The 17,115-nt window shown below is 34.7% G+C and overlaps 2 protein-coding genes across 2 annotated transcripts in view; both read left to right on the plus strand.

Annotated features, from left to right (window-relative positions):
* The window catches only part of LOC127848740 (U3 small nucleolar RNA-associated protein 14 homolog A-like), a 31,726-nt gene extending 28,099 nt beyond the window's left edge, over positions 1 to 3,627 (plus strand). The window contains exons 9-10 of the mRNA XM_052381361.1: positions 741 to 837; positions 3,238 to 3,627. Coding sequence (XP_052237321.1) covers positions 741 to 837; positions 3,238 to 3,546 — 406 coding nt within the window. The 3' untranslated portion in view covers positions 3,547 to 3,627. The remainder of the gene's footprint in view (positions 1 to 740; positions 838 to 3,237) is intronic.
* A 2,447-nt stretch (positions 3,628 to 6,074) lies between these two features.
* LOC127848343 (tubulin polyglutamylase TTLL5-like) lies at positions 6,075 to 11,156 on the plus strand. Its single transcript, XM_052380766.1, is given in 3 exon segments — positions 6,075 to 6,208; positions 6,598 to 8,627; positions 8,630 to 11,156. Coding segments are annotated over 3 exon segments (2,355 nt in total). The 5' UTR covers positions 6,075 to 6,130; the 3' UTR covers positions 8,877 to 11,156.
* Positions 11,157 to 17,115: the final 5,959 nt, after the last annotated feature.

Here is a 17,115-nt window from a genome sequence, read left to right on the forward strand (position 1 = left end):
ATTTAGTCCGAGTTTGTACCTTGGTCATGTTCGTCTACAAACAAGTTTAAAACCAGGTCTTATCTCAGAAAAGCGTTGTAACCCTTTGAGAGGCCACTTTTATAACTCAATCTCAATAAAACATGGTAAGAATATTTATTTTGATAATATCTAAGAATATTTTGGGTCACGTGCATCTGAAAACTAGGTCACCAGTTCAAGTCTTTAAAAAAATTTAGAAACCACATTTATGACTCAATCTTGATGAATCTTGGTCACAATTGTAATACTTATAATATCTAGACTGAGATAAAATATGGGTCACATATGTCCAAAAACTAGGTCACAAGGCCAAGTTTTGTCAATTAGTTTACCTAAAGCTAGGTTGAGCCCTTCAGGGCCATCAAGACCCTCTTATTTAACCCTTTACCCATTAGATACGTTTTTTGACGCATTTGTAGTCCCTTAGAAAGTTACATTTAATTAAATACCTTTCTTACTTAATCGAAGTTTTAAAGGCTTCATTTCCAACCCTTAGTTAATGATTAGCAGCATAATGGTTTTATGCTGGTTGCAAAAGCCATTTTAACTTTGCTTAAACAAAGTTCATGTTTATATAAAATCATTCAATAACTTGCTGGGGCAAACAACATCTTTGATCAATATCTTTTAGCTCATCATAATTGAAGCAATCTTTTCATGTGTAGCCAGATAACAACTTCTACCAATGTGAAAATTAATCAATCTTTCTCGATCTACAGATTCACTATAAAGGCTCCAGTTGTGCAGAGAAAGGATCAGTTCCTGGGACATGTCATCATCAATGAAAAGAAAAATGATGCCCTAAAGAAGCATCAGGTGAGAACATGTAGTCCTCAGACTTGAACTTGATTGCTCCCGCATCATTTCATCCATCAATAATGTATTGTCTTTCCTCTCATTAATTCACTGCAAACTTTATTTTAAGCTAATAAGTAGTGAAATACGGAAGCATGTAAAAGAGATAAAATTGGTAATTTGCTGTGTTGCGTTCCTTATTTAATTGCTTAAGGCAAACGCTCTTGAAATAATGACATTGTCTTGCTTTCCCATGGATTATGGTTATATGTTTTTTTATAACATGATAAACAAACAAATGCCCTCTCAATATATTTATTGATATAATAGTTTATAAGTAAGTCATGCTCTTGGAAAACTGGTCTTGATGCAGAGTACACAGGGTAATCAGAGACATCACTTTCCGCCTAAACTGGATTTGTTAGCAAGAGAATTCACTTTTGTGATCACCTTTTGTCCGTCGTCCGTTGTCCGTAGTGCGAAGTCAACATTTGCCTTGTTCACTCTCTAGAGGCCACATTTATTGTCCAATCTTCATGAAATTTGGTCAGAAGATTTTTCAATGATATCTTGGATGAGTTCGAAAATGGTGACGTTTGCTTGAAAAACATGACTGCCAAGGGGCGGGGCATTTTTCCTTATATGGCTATTTATGGCTATAGCAAAATCTTGTTAACACTCTAGAGGCCACATTTATTGTCCGATCCTCATAAAACTTGGTCAGAAGATTCATCCCAATAATATCTTGGACGAGTATGTCAGTTGGTTGAAAAACATGGCCGCCAAAGGGCGGGGCATTTTTCCTTATATGGCTATTTATGGCTATAGCAAAATCTTGTTAACACTCTAGAGGCCACATTTATTGTCCGATACTCATAAAACTTGGTCAGAAGATTCATCCCAATAATATCTTGGACAAGTTCGAAAATGATGTCGGTTGGTTGAAAAACATGGCCGCCAGGGGGCGGGGCATTTTTCCTTATATGGCTTTAGTAAAACCTTGTTAACACTCTAGAGGCCACATTTATTTTCCGATCTTGATGAAACTTGCTCAGAAGATTTGTCCCACTGATATCTTGGATGAGTTCAGAAATGGTAACCTTTGCTTGAAAAACATGGCTGCCAAGGGGCGGGGCATTTTTCCTTATATAGCTATATATGACTATAGGAAACTCTTGTTAACACTCTAGAGGCCACATTTATTGTCCAATCTTCATGAAACTTGGTCAGAAGATTTATCGCAATAATATCTTGGACGAGTTTGAAAATGATGCCGGTTGGTTGAAAAAACATGGCCGCCAGGTGGCGGGGCATTTTTTCCTTATATGGCTATAGCAAAACCTTGTTAACACTCTAGAGGCCACATTTATTCTCCAATCTTGATGAAATTTGGTCAGAAGTTTTGTCTTAATGATATCTTGGATGAGTTCGAAAATAATTTCGTTTGCTTGAAAAACATGGCTGCCAAGGGGCGGGGCATTTTTCCTAATATGGCTATATAAGGCTATAGTTAAATCTTGTTAACACTCTAGAGGCCACATTTATAGTCCGATCTTCATGAAACTCGGTCAGAAGATTTATCCCAATAATATCTTGGAAGAGTTAAAAAATGATGCCGGTTGGTTGAAAAACATGGCCACCACGGGGGCGGGGCTATTTTCCTCATATGGCTTTAGTAAAACCTTGTTAACACTCTAGAGGTCACATTTATTTTCCGATCATCATGAAACTTGGTCAGAAGATTTGTCTCAATGATATCTTGGATGAGTTCGAAAATGGTTTTGGTTGCTTTAAAAACATGGCCATCAGGGGTGGGGTATTTTTTCCGTATATGGCTATAGTAAAACCTTGTTAACACTCTAGAGGCCACATTTATTGTCCAATCTTCATGAAATTTGGTCTGAAGATTGGTCTCAATGATATCTTGGATAAGTTTGAAAATAATTATGTTTGCTTGAAAAAAAATGGCTTCCAAGGGGCGGGCATTTTTCCTTATATGGCTATAGAAAAATCTTGTTAACACTCTAGAGGCCACTTTAAAGTTCGATCCTCATGAAACTTGGTCAGAAGATTCATCCCGATAATATCTTGGACGAGTTCAAAAATGATGCCGGTTGGTTGAAAAACATGGCTTTCAGGGGGCGGGGCATTTTTCCTTATATGGCTTTAGTAAAACCTTTTTAACACTCTAGAGGCCACATTTATTTTCCGATCTTCGTGTAACTTGGTCAGAAGATTTATCCCAATAATATCTTGTTATCTCAGGTGAGCGACTTTGGGCCTTTCAGGCCCTCTTTTAATTTAAAATACCATTACACCAGAAAGTGTCATCCCTGATTAGCCTGAGCAGACTGTGTGCATGCATTAAGCCCTGTTTTCCCAGAAAGCAGATCCAGCATTTCACCGTGTGGTATTTTTTAGGTGGAGACTATTCCATTCCCGTATTGCAACACTGACCAGTTTGAGAAGAGCATCAGGGCACCTATTGGCAGGACGTGGAACCCGGCGGGCGTATTCAAACAGCTGGTCAAACCAAAGGTTGTTACTCACCTGGGTAAAATCATAACCCCCATGGATCAGTCGGCTATATCCAAACATGAAACTGGGGATGCAGACGGGAAAACTGAGAGTGAGGAAACAGAGTCAAAACAGTCGAACAGGAAAACTGGAAAGAGCAGAATGAAGACAAATAAGAAGCATAAAGGGCAGGGAAAATACAGCAACAAATAAACTCATGCATGTACTTCATTCAAAAAGAAAACTGTTTTTGTGTAGCATATTAATATGTTATGAATAAATTTGAACAACAGATCATGTATTGTTGTACAACTTAATTTTTTGTATGTGATAAAGGGATCATTTCACATGTTTTGATCAAATGTCATTGAAAGGAAACAAAGTCAGAATTATTACTTGCATGGAAGCAACACCTAATTTGAAGCAAATTTAAAACAAGATTATTAGTGCAACTGATGGATGTTCCTGGATTATGGTCTTTGTTGATTGTAAGCATAGAAATGAGAAAACAAGGCAATGAGTCCTTGAAATTAAAACAGACTGGAATGGCCAGAAATATATTTATGACCCTTGGTAGGATGGCTTGCCAATTACTGTTATTCAAACTGGCTTATTTGTTCCATAGATCTTGCACATCAATAAAATAAAAATGTCTCTTTAAAACGTAAGATCAACAACTCTCAGAAAATTCATTGGAGTAGAACAACCTGACAATTATCGCCCCCTTGGTGCAAAAAGGTACCACGTGACATTGAAATTAGAAGGCACGGTACATTTTTGCTGCAATGGGGCGTTGTGTGCATGTAAGGACAGTGCATATACAGTTCACCAGATTAATAAATAAAATGTTTCAGAAGTTCACACTCTAAAAAAATTATTGGAAAATGGCTTATTATCCCCCGCCATAAGGGGAGGGATATTGTTTTGGCGTTGTCCATCTGTCCGTCCGTCCGTCCGGAGCCATATCTTGGAAGTGCTTTGGCGGATTTCATTAAAACTTGGTATGAGTATATATATGTATAAGAGGATGATGCACGCCAAATGGCATAGTACACCATCTGTTAATAATGGAGTTATGGCCCTTTGTATCTTGAAAAAATGCTTCTTTGAGTGTCAAGTATAAAATTTTGTGTCCAGAAGCATATTGGCAGGGGATATCAATTAAACGAATTTGCTCGTTATTAATCCAATTAAAAGGCAATTACTCCTTGAAATCATTGGTGTAGATCAACCTGAAAACGTTTTGTTGTCACTCACTTTCTATCGTAACGTTATTGTGTCTAAATAGGTAGGGATAAAGAAAGGCATTTATTGACAGCAATAACTGTCCATGTTATCAACATTGGTTTGTTCAGCCACACATTTAAATACAAATGTGGATGCATTTTTTTTAAGACAACCGTGTCTGTAAAAGAACTGTTAAGGGCAATGACTAGTTTGTATGCATATATAAAATGAAACTGATAATTTAACCAAATATGAACAGATTGATTATGCTACAAATGCCCCAGTTATAACTTGTTGTTGGGCGCAAGAATCAGCATGGTTCTCTTTGGACTATAGAGAACTTGGCCAAAGGCGAAAGGATATAATTTTTTGAATTGTCCGTCCGTCTGTCACGACCTTTAAAATCTCGGAAACTATATAAGATTTCAACATGGGTGTATAGATATGAATGAGGAGAAGTGCCATTTATAAGTTACATAACCCTTGAATTTTAAAATAAGAGTTATTGCCCTTTGTTGTTTTTGCATGATGTAACTTTCCACAGATACTATATATACAGCATAAAACTTCATTGGTATAGATATCAATGAGAAGTGGTGTGCACAAGAACCATTACCCTACACTTTCTTTAATGAGAGTTATTGTCCTTTTTGTATGGTGTAACTTTTCAGGGCTTTATACAAGGTATGGTACAAGATTTCAACATTAAACTGTATGGGTATATAGATATTAAAATAGAAATCACACACTGATATCAAATGTTACAATAATTGACTAAATATCGCTTGTTTTGGATTATAATATTCACCAATTCAACGAATTTTTGCTTATTTAAGTAAAAAGTTCACCAGAAGCATTTTTCTAGAACATCAATGAGATCATGTTTGTGTCGTGATCATGTGTAGATAATGGTAGTGTATTGCGTGATTTTGTAATGAAAATGGTACCAGTTGCTAGCTGATGAACGAGATATTAATCATTACACTAACGAACTCATTTCATCTTATTTTTAAGGACATTAAATGTTAACTTATGCAACAACAAAAAATAACTACAGTATGAAAATGTGGGTCGAAAATATGCGGTTCGAAATGTCTTGCTGCCATTTAAGGTTGTTAGGTCACGTGATGTAAACATAAAGGAAGACCGTGATTGTGTCAAGGATATCTCCCAATGTATGAAAGTATCAATGATAATCAACGATCTGTGATTTGCAAAACATTTTAATAATATTTTAAGAATACGTGTGTTAAATGTGCATACAATGTTATCACCATATCTTCCAATATCGCCAATTCGTCGTCGCCATAACTTTCGGATAACCAAATTCGGACAATTAGTTTTTGAAAGTTTAAATAATTTATTTGGCAAAAAAAATGTTTATCTAATTTATGTTGCACATTATTTGCCTCTTATTCGTATTATAGTGTTTTATGTATACAATACACTGAAAAATTTGTTATTTAAAAAGCACAAGCAGTTTTTATCTATGATTTAATCTCAGTATTTTACTGATGTAGGTCACAGGGATGGATAATGCCTTAAACACAAGAAAGCCAGCGGTTTTAATATGTCGAAGGGAACAGTTAAGCACCCCTTGGTTTTTCGTCTCAATGACTTTGGTGAGGGACCAGAACTTGTTCGACAGGTAAAAACTCTTATATAAATAAGGGCTCCACATTAAAAGTAGTCTGATTGTCTGGGACAACCAAAATAAAAGTCCCTGAGTAAGTTAAAAAAAAGTATTTTAAAAATCTGCTAATGTGACAAGAGTAAAAAAAAAATTTCAATGTCTTCTTTTTCTCTTATAAATTAGAAAATGTGTTTATAAAATCCATAATTTTGACTTTTATGTCTTTCCAAAAGTTATTATTGTTCACATTTAAATGATATTAAAAGCTTTTGATATATACACTTATTATTTACATATTGTTCTTTACCTTAATGTTACTAAGGGAGATAAATCTGAAAGTTAAATTCTAAAGACTTATGGTAAGTTCCCTGATGATAAAATGACGTTTTTACTTTCTGCTTAAGGTTTTCTTAGAAAGAGGTTGGCAAGAATACGAGGAAGAGACCCAACATGAGTCTGATTGGAACTTCTGGTGGCGAACTTCACGATTTCGCTTGCGTGACTATGAGAATGTTTTCCATTGGCAGAGGCTTAATCATTACCCAAACTCAACAGTAATTACCAGAAAGGATTGCCTGGTTCGTAACATCAGACGTATGCGAGGTGTCCATGGGGCAGGAGTGTATAATTTCAGTCCATTATCTTTTAATTTGCCAAATGATTACACAAGATTTGTTGCCGAGTATGGCAAACTGAAATCTAAAACCGATGCAAATTTGTTTTCATGGATATGCAAACCAGCTGACCTGTCAAGAGGTCGTGGAATTTTCATATTTAGAGATATTTCAGAATTGCAATACAATTGCAATGCAGTAGTCCAGCAGTATGTCGCAAATCCTTTGCTGATAGGTGGATATAAGTTTGATATTCGACTGTATGTTGCAGTTCCATCTTTTCATCCGTTAACCTTTTATGTGTACGAAGAGGGCATAGTGCGATTCAGCACTGAGAAGTTTGACCTGTCAGCACTAAACAATATCTTCTCGCATCTTACAAACACCTCAATCAACAAGCATGGGCCCCAGTACCAAACAGATAAAGAGCGTGTTGGACCTGGATGCAAGTGGACTGTGACCCAGTTACGATACTACCTTCACCAAAGCAACATTGACGATCGCATGATTTGGGCCAGAATCATCAATATAATAATTTTAACACTACTGGTTCAGGCGCCCCAGGTTCCAAAGCAGCGAAACTGTTTTGAATTATACGGTTTTGACATTCTGATTGACGACAAGTTGAAGCCATGGTTATTGGAGGTGAACTACAGCCCAGCCTTGAATAATGACACGCAGATCGATGTTGCAGTAAAGAAACCCATGCTACATTGCCTTATCGATATGGTGAACTTCAGAGAGGGTGATGCTGATAGAGGCAGTATTGATAAAACCTTCAATTCACGAAATAAAAGAACACAGGGTAGAGCATCAGCCAATATAAACAACAATAACAGACAAGATCTGGAACGAACTATCAGCTCAAGTCGGCTCAGTAATCATGGTAGCATGCAAAGGATGAATTCCACATTGTCAATTGTGCTATCGCAACAGGAGACAGTGTCCTTTATACATCAAGATAACTTGTCGCTGCTTTCCACTAATGATGAGAAACCGTGTTTTGGTTTGCCCCTGGTTCATGCTGTGGAAGAGGACGAAGATGATCAGTACTTGAGTGATTTTGAAGAGGCTCAAATGTCCAGGTTGAATTGTGACCGTGGAGCATCAAGTCCACAGAACCACAACAGATCTGGGGGAATGATAAGGTCCAGCTCTGGATATGATAGAGAAATGAGCAAGGTGACATTGGTGGAAATGTTGGAAGAAAAGGCTAAAAAGGTAAGTGATACTGATGCGAAAGGGAAGGGAGACAATGCAGGGCATAAGAAGTTAAGTTTTACGGACAGTGCATATTCAAGTTTTTCAGACAATTCTGACAAAAATACATATGGAAACTCGCCATGGAAATTTAAAAACCATGCTCAGAAAATGGAAACAAATTCAGTGGATCCATCTGAAGAGGCTGCAAAGAGCTCAAGGGTAACAAAAGTGTACACAATTAAGTCCTTAAGGCCAACATTGAATTCTATCTCATTGCAAAAGGTGTCCAATCGAGGAGTTGCTAAAGGGAACGACTCATACCTACCATTATATAAAGCGCCTGGCAAATTGCCTCAATTTGACAGTAACAAAGCAAGTACTAAAAAGATTCCTGACAGATCTGTATCGAGGAAATCATTATCGCGTTTACATTCCAAACGTGGCAGTATTAGTGTCAGAAGTGATTTGGGTATAAGCAGAAAACCTCGGGAATCATGGTCGAGAGTATCAACAATAGTAAAAGGTGAGAAAGATCTCATTAGTCTGTCCCTAAGAACAGAAACACAACTATCTAATGCTAAAATGAGCCAAAGATCAGTGACTATTAGTCATTACCAAAATGCCCTCCGCCAAGGATAGGAGATTTCTTTCTAGTGTTTCCGTTCAACGAGCTGACCTACAAGACTGCCAACGCTACCCTGGACCCGCACGTGATCATCAGGGAGACTCAGAAACTCATGAAGGACATGAAGCAGCAGATCGACAGCAAGCCGGGCGACACGAACGTCGGAGGTTTGTTACCGTTTGGTTCCCGCCCTGACGGGGGGCGACTCTGGTCCCCTGTTAGACCACCTCCAGATGAGTAGCAGCACTAGCAGCAGGGGAGGGAACAGGTACTCCAACATTTAAGGTCTTGAAAAAACATGCTTATCAATATATATTTTACCATCCTAGATGTAACGCTTTTTCCAGCTTTTTAGTAGGGTTATGTCGAATTTATTAATTATTAAAGGCCGGTTAAGGTTTTCCTGCAAGATGAAATATAAGTTTTAGTGTGCATGTAACAAGCACCTGTATCAGTACCTATTACATATATTCATTTGGAACTTAGCCCTCTTGTTTTAGTTTAAATTTATTCATGTTTTACATTTGATTTGTTTTGTTATGGTATGTTAGAAGATTGCCAACAAATCAAAGTGACCTGTTAAAGGAATGGATGGTATAAGTTTGGGTTGTGATTGATTGTTGATACAAAATTCATATCCTCATACAAATTTTAAGAAAGGACATATTGGAGTTACTCTGTTGGTCGGTTTGTTGGTTAGTAGGTCAGACAGAATAATGTGACAAAAGTTTGTGTAGCAAACTACTTACACTTTTCTCAAGCAATTAAATTGAAACGTATATAATGCCACCCTTTTCATGCCTTTTGATCCATACATAGCAGAGTTATTTGCCCTTGACCATTGCTATGAAAGTAGTGCAGAGGTATTAGACACATTTGTGATAAAACTTTTGTTATTTTCAGATTATATAAGCTATTGTGTAGTTATGGTTACTTGTGTCTTTCAATCATTTCTTCCGTGATCATATTGTATATCAAAAGTTAATGTTTTCTCACCATGTTACTTTTATTACATATATATATCAAGTATGTGTTTTTCATTAAATTCTGTTAATTCACATAATGGTAAGATGTACTTCTTTTGTGTAAGCCTGATGAATCTATATAGATTGACATTTTGTAAATCTCTAAAACGTATGTGGAAGTGTAAATGCAGTGTTTATTTTCTTAAAAACAGTGACAGACGTTAGACGAGGAAATCAATTTTTGACAAAATAGCTCAGGTTTTCCAATATGGTTTAGAGAAAGTTTAAAAGTGTTATTTGTGCGCACAAGAGGTTAATAATATTTATCTGAAATTTACCTGTAAGGCAATATCCATTTTTTGCCACATTTAAGTAAAATCATTACGGTCTTTTGCATCAAATTTTGTTTCTTATGATTGTTATTTATTCATTTTGTTTGATTTCCACATCATGGTGTGGTGTCATGGAAACTCAGCAAATATTACTTAGTAATTTCCAAATTACATAATCTACATTAATGTTTTCTCAAAATGTGTATATGGCTTGTCTATGAAAATAAGGTTATCACTGCACTTTTAAGTACTTGAAAATCAATTCTTAATCAGTTCTTTATGTCAATGTGTACTGTACAGTTATGGAAGTATTTTTTAATCATCCGTTCAAACTGCCAAGAGGGCGATAAATGTTTAAGAATAATTTAGCCTCGTTATGTGGTTGACTTTGTGTTTGACCAATCAGTACCTCTGGTTGTGTTTGACCAATCAGTACCTCTGGTTGTGTTTGACCAATCAGTACCTCTGGTTGTGTTTGACCAATCAGTATCTTTGTGATAGGCCAATCAGTATCTCTTTTTGTGATAGGCCAATCAGTATCTCTGTTTGTGTTTGACCAATCAGTATCTTTGTTTAATCATTTTCCCATTTCTGTTTAACACTTAGTTTGTTGTGCAGTTCAAGCATTCAAACTTAACATGTAAATGTATCATTTGTCACCACAAGCATTCAAGATCAATATTTAACATAACTTGTGCTGAACAAGTAAATGTATCATATGTCACCACAAGCATTCAAGATCAATATTTAACATAACTTTTGCTGAACATGTAAATGTATCATATGTCACCACAAGCATTCAAGATTAATATTTAACATAACTTGTGCTGAATATGTAAATGTATCATATGTCATGGTGAGCCATTCTAAACTTCCTGCAAATGTGACCTTGATAATTAACTAATGAATGTGGTTACATGCATTAAGTTATCTTTGATATAGGTTACATCATTATGCAAAATATTACAAAGTATTCATTGGAAATCCATGTATAAAATATGTAAATAAAACAACTTTACTGTTGATTAGTATCATTATATTTTTATATTTTTACTTCTATGCAAAAGAATGAAAAAGAAATTATATAAATCTGGGAACATGTCTAGTGGCATTTAAACGAGAGATGTTAATTAAAAAAGTGTGATGTTCTTTGAAAATGTGCATTTTTAAAGGCCAGTTTATTGTTGATAGGGTATATATATATATATATATATATATATATATATATATATATATATATATATATATATATATATATATATATATATATATATATATATATATATAAACATGTATATTTATTTATTTTTGTTGATGTTGAATGGAAAACCTTATGTGAATCTGTTTGGCTTTGTAAATTTACATCCTGTTTTCATAAGATAAGGAAGGATCTAATGAAATGTTAGGTAAGCTGCTGGAAATGAACAAAGAGAAAGCATTTCCATTTATAATTATTTGGTTAATTGGGTGCATCAAATTTTATTCTGCTGGGGTTAAAAGTGGCCTGGCCAAGGGGGTTGAATGGTTTACATAGACCATTTTGTCATTGACTTTGTTCACATTAACAATGTAAACAAAATCAACAACAAACAGTTCTTACTTGTTATATTAACTTTGTTATATCTTGTTTTGTCACCATAAGTGGTCTCATTTGAGGTAAATGGGCCAAAGTGGGTACATGTAAGTGAGAATTTTGAATGCATCAATATAGCAAACTCAGAAAAAGTAATTGGTTTGGCAATATTTTTCTATTGTTAAAAGGTGAAAATGGTGGCCTTTATTTTTTATGGCATAATTCAAAATAATGTGCATCGAGTTGTTGTTATGGGAAATGCCATATGTAAGTGCATGCCATATGTAAGTGCATGCTATGGAGTTGGCTATGTAGGGAAGTATACGAGCCTCTCTCTTTGGAAACAGGGCCTAATGCATTTGCTTGAAGGATTGTCCCAGATAAGCTAGTATGTGCAGTTTGCACAGGCCGCACAGGCCGCACAGGGACAACACTTTCCGCCTAGACTGGATTTTGTTTAGAAGAGACTTCCTTTAAATGAAAATATAATCCATTAAAGAAGAAAAAGTAGTCCATGATTAGCCTGGGCAGACTTCACAGGCTAATCTGTGACGACACTTGTCACATACATTAAGCCCCATTTTCTTAGAGCAAGGCAAATATTTGTTGTTTTAAGTCAATATTTTGTGGTATACAATAGTAATATGCTTTGCTGTGACCATTTTACATGTTAACCTGTATAGTTCGTTGATTAAGTCATTATTGAGCTTAAAATTGGACTGTGATACTTTGTTAGATAATTGTTGTTTTATTATGCCCCCTTGAGGGTGGCATATAGCAGTTGAACTGTCCGTCAGTATGTCAGTCTGTCCGTCCGAAAAAAAACTTTAACGTTGGCCATAACTTTTGCAATATTGAAGATAGCAACTTGATATTTGGCATGCATGTGCACCTCATGAAGCTGCACATTTTGAGTGGTGGAAGTTTAAGGTCAAGGTCATCATTCAAGGTCAAAGGTCAGAAAAATAAAATTATTTCAAAGCGGCATAGTAGGGGGCATTGTGTTTCTGACGAACACATCTCTTGTTTTTTTAATGTTTTTATGTGTTCTCCGTATTGCATTTTGTATCTGAAGATGATTTTTATTTATAATGGCAAACAGTGCTTAAGCAGAATCTGTGATAGCTTGCTGTGATAAATTATTGTATTGTAAATAATGCATCGTAAGTATTGTTGACATGTGCCAGCTTGATTTTTTTTTTAAAGAGTTAATTATGCTATGAGCGTTTAGTTGCTGCTTTGTACATACGTCTTTCCTTCTGTACCACTCTCTGGTCTGGGGTGTATTTGATCAGCCTCTTGCTGGAATTCAAACTAAACATTGAATAAAGCTTCATTCATAAACAGGTGCAGTTGTGTATACATATGAGTGGCGCTCGGGGAAAACTAGGCTTTATGCATGTGCCTTAATTATTGTGTCCCAGATTAGCCTGTGTAGTTCGCACAAGGTAATCTGGGAAGACACTTTAGGCTTAGGCAGGATTTTCCCTTGAAGAGAGACAAAAACAAACAAATCATCAAAACGAGAAAGTTTCATCTGTGCGGACTGGATTTTTGCCAATAGAGACTTCTTTTACAAAAAAATAAAATGTGTCATCCCTTATTGGCCTGTAAGCTTATTTGGGATGACACTTTTCGCACATGGTTTAAGCCCTGTGTGTTGTCCAGGGCGACACTCGTCTGTTATTTAGGGCAATGATCACATTCAGTTTAAGTTTCAGATCTGGTTGTTCAAATGAGTGCGAGACATTTTAATATTTCTGCCCTTCTCTTTGAATCTGTATTGCTTATCAATGGTGATTGGGCCTAATCCATCATTTTTACTGATTTTCCTTGTTTACTGGTGGTACTTGCAGGTTTTTATGAAGGCGCATCCTTAATTGTAATAGAAAATGCTTCTATATACTTATAAAATTATATTGAAATATGCAAATTAACTGTGAATACTGAATGGTAAATCAAACTGAAAAAAGGGCCTATTCATAGAATATTCTTATATTTAAAAAAATATTGTGAAGGAAATTTATAATATAGGATCACAGCATTTTTCCTGTATGTCAATTTGGTAAACTGACAACAGAACAGTCCCAATCAGAATCCGATGCAGATTTTTCTCAACTGAGTTAAATACATTTTTAAGTTATTTTAAACTTTATTTAATTCAACAAATATTGCTAGTGTGCTTGTAAAAACTTGTGAAAGAGCGACCTCAGAGATGTCATATTAGACTTAACATTTATTGTAATTCATTTGTACTTCCGTTTTGTTAGAGAGTAATTAAATTCCCATTTGTAACTGCTAATTTTCTTACTTTTATTGCAGTGAAATTGTTCTTTGTTTGTCTAATACTTTGTTTAAACAAGTGCTTGTTTTTGTTTGCAGAAAAAAAGATTTTTTAAAGTTTTATGTACATGATGCTTATATTATTAGCATGTTGATTTTTATTGTTCACCTGAGCAAAATATGCTTATGGCGAGCTTTTGTGATCACCTGTGTAGTTCGTCCTCTGTCCGTCTGGCTTGGACAACATTTAGCTTTTAAACATTCTTGAGGCCACATTAATTGGCCAATCTTTATTAAACATGGCCAGAACATGTGTTCTAATTATATTTGAGGTGAGTTTTAAACTGGTTACAGTTTAATTATCAAAAACTACAACACAAGGTTAAATTAAAGAAAAAGCTTATGCACATTGTAGAGGCCAAATGTATTGCCCAATCTTCATTATACTTGTTGTGACCATTTTTCCAAACTTCTCTGGATTAAGTGAGGTCAACAGAAAGTAAAATATTTCAAATTAGAGAAAAAGCGTGTGATCAATCTTGAGGCCATATTTATGACCCAATTTTCATGAAGTTTGGTGAAAATATTTGTCCCATTGATGTATCCACCAAGTAAGAAAACGGATAATGTGTGATCAAAATTAAATAAAAAGCTTTTGAACACTGTAGAGGCCACATTTTTTGCACAATCTTTATGTTACTTGCATAGGAACATTTGTCAAGATTACATCTGGACTGAGTTTGAAACTGGTTCACATGGTATAAAAAACTAGGTCACCAAGTCATATTATTTAAAAAGCTTGGAAACACTAGTGGCCATATTGTTTGCCAATCATGAAACTTGCTCAGAATATTATATCTAATGATATCTTGGGAAATTCTAACATTGTAATGGAAACATTGAAAAGGCTGAACAAAGCAGTTTACTTCCTTCAGGTCTCCAGTGAGTGACTAAGGCCCTGTGGCCGTCTTGTTGTTAGTTTGAACAGTACTCATTTTATTCTTGAATAAGCAAGATTTTACCTGGATAGTAGTGATAGAGATGATAAAGTGGATGCAGCCCGGCAAATATAGTCTTTGAATCAGAAATGTGAACACAACTATTGGCAGTTCCAATTCAAATAACTCTGTTTATTAGATCTTTGCATATGTTAATTTTGTAATGCATGATATAGCATAACTGCCGACATCTTTAGCCTTACAAAAGCAAGTGACAATTACAAATGTTAACAGGTCCCTTAACCCTTATAAAAAATATACTTGTCTTTCAGGACATTATTATAATATCTGTTTGTATGTCAGATATCTGTTTGGTTAGTACATGTCTTTGTATGTGTTCCAAATTTTCATAAAATGTTATTTTATTTATTAAAATAAAGTTGTTGTTTTTTATGTTTGCTTTGGTGTTTATTACATGTACTTGGTTTCACATTAGTGAGGCAAATACCCGGTGACTTGTATCACACTTATAATATGTTTTTTTTCATTGGAGACTATTATATAGTGGCGTTAATATATACCTCTTTACAAGCCTTACAAGAAAAGGCTTCATCAAAACAATCTGTGAGATAAATCTTAAAAGAAAAAGATATATATTTGTTAAAATTATGCTACTCACTGTTGTTTATTCTTGAATAACCATATAAGCTGGAAAACTTATCAGCATATAACACTGCATTTACAAAATGTACTCAGCATAGGCTGATTATGAAACTCTTCGTTCTGTTATTAGAACCATCTACTGCACAACAATAACTATGAAATGTTCATAATACAACAGTGTGTGAGAGGAAATTGACAAAGAGGTCAAGGTCTTATAATGGATATGACATTTGCTTGGTGATCAAGCAGTCTGGGTTGGTTCCTTACTCTTGCAAGTGTTCTAAAGATTTCCTCTAAATACACCAAGTACTGGTTTTATTCAGAATATCCACTCAATATTTTTTATGTAATTGAGCTTAAATCAATAGATAATCAACTATATTTTTGGACCATATCCTTAACATTCCATAAAATGAGAGATAGGAACGAGTATTTGAAAATCGGCCAAATATTTGTATCCAAAATTCATATTCGAATATTCGTTTTTTAAGCCAACTTCCAAAAATATGTGCAAGTGCAAAGTTGTATTTTTGTCCAGTGCAGACGACTTTCGTGTATCAGTTATTATTTGGATTATTTAGAGACACTAATTGGCACACGGGTGGTAATCAGCAGAGGTTTATTGTCTTTATTAGTTTTATCTGACATTTTGCAAAGGTGTTAAAGGGGCCTTTTCACAGATGTTTGCATGTATTGAAGCTAATGTCATTAAATGCTTTATATTTATAAATGCAAAGATTGGATTTTAAAAGCTCCAGTAAAATAACAAGAATAAAATTAATGAAAGAAAAAAAGTAACCCCTGGAATAAAAGTCTGTCTAGCGCTTCGACCACTCGGACATCCGTGCTCATACAATGAGTGATATATTTTATATTTTATATAAGCAATCCTCGTAGTATCACAAAATGTAACAACAACAACAGAACTCTCCAAATTATTCAATTGTTTTGCTTTGCAATGCTTAATAATTTTCAGGTTTTAAATGGTCAAAAGATGCATATAATGGATATTTTAGAGCATGGTAAATGTCACAAATATCATAACTACAACGAAAATTTGCAAATCTGAAACATTTTTTTTTTTAATGTTGTCAATTTACCACAACGTAAAAAGGCCCCTTTAATACACTGTTTAATCTATTGACTATCTCAGATAATTGACATGTTATTCAGAGTTCAGTGTCTCCCAATTTAGACCATGGAGGCAACCCGACTAGCGTTTACTTAAACTGACCAATCATTTTAATTACTATATCCATGTATTAAATGCATGATAATCTAATCAGAATTAAGTTAATCAAATATCAGCCAATTAATTTTGTTTCACATAAGTATCAATTTATATTGACTCAATAGTGTTTATTTCAAACTTTTAACATGTCCTAGATGCATCTACAATTTAGAGTTAAATCAAGTGAAATCAATTAAAAATACCACCCGGAATAATTGTATGCATACAAGTGGTACAGCAAAATACATGAGAATTACGGTAAAATGTAAACCGAAAATATCTTATATCTTTCACAAATTAAAAGAATTTAGTGAAAACGAAGAATGAAATAATCAATTATCATAAAAAAAAATGATTACTAGCTTTTGTCACCTTTATACATGCTTAATTAAATGTTATAGTGGTATCTGTGCCAAATAGGAGCAGTACTTTACTTCGGACATTTGTAAGTTTGGACCTTTAATTTTAATGATAAAATAGAGGATATTTGTTGGA

The sequence above is a fragment of the Dreissena polymorpha genome, chromosome 1 (assembly GCF_020536995.1).
Source record: "Dreissena polymorpha isolate Duluth1 chromosome 1, UMN_Dpol_1.0, whole genome shotgun sequence".
NCBI lineage: Eukaryota > Metazoa > Mollusca > Bivalvia > Myida > Dreissenidae > Dreissena > Dreissena polymorpha.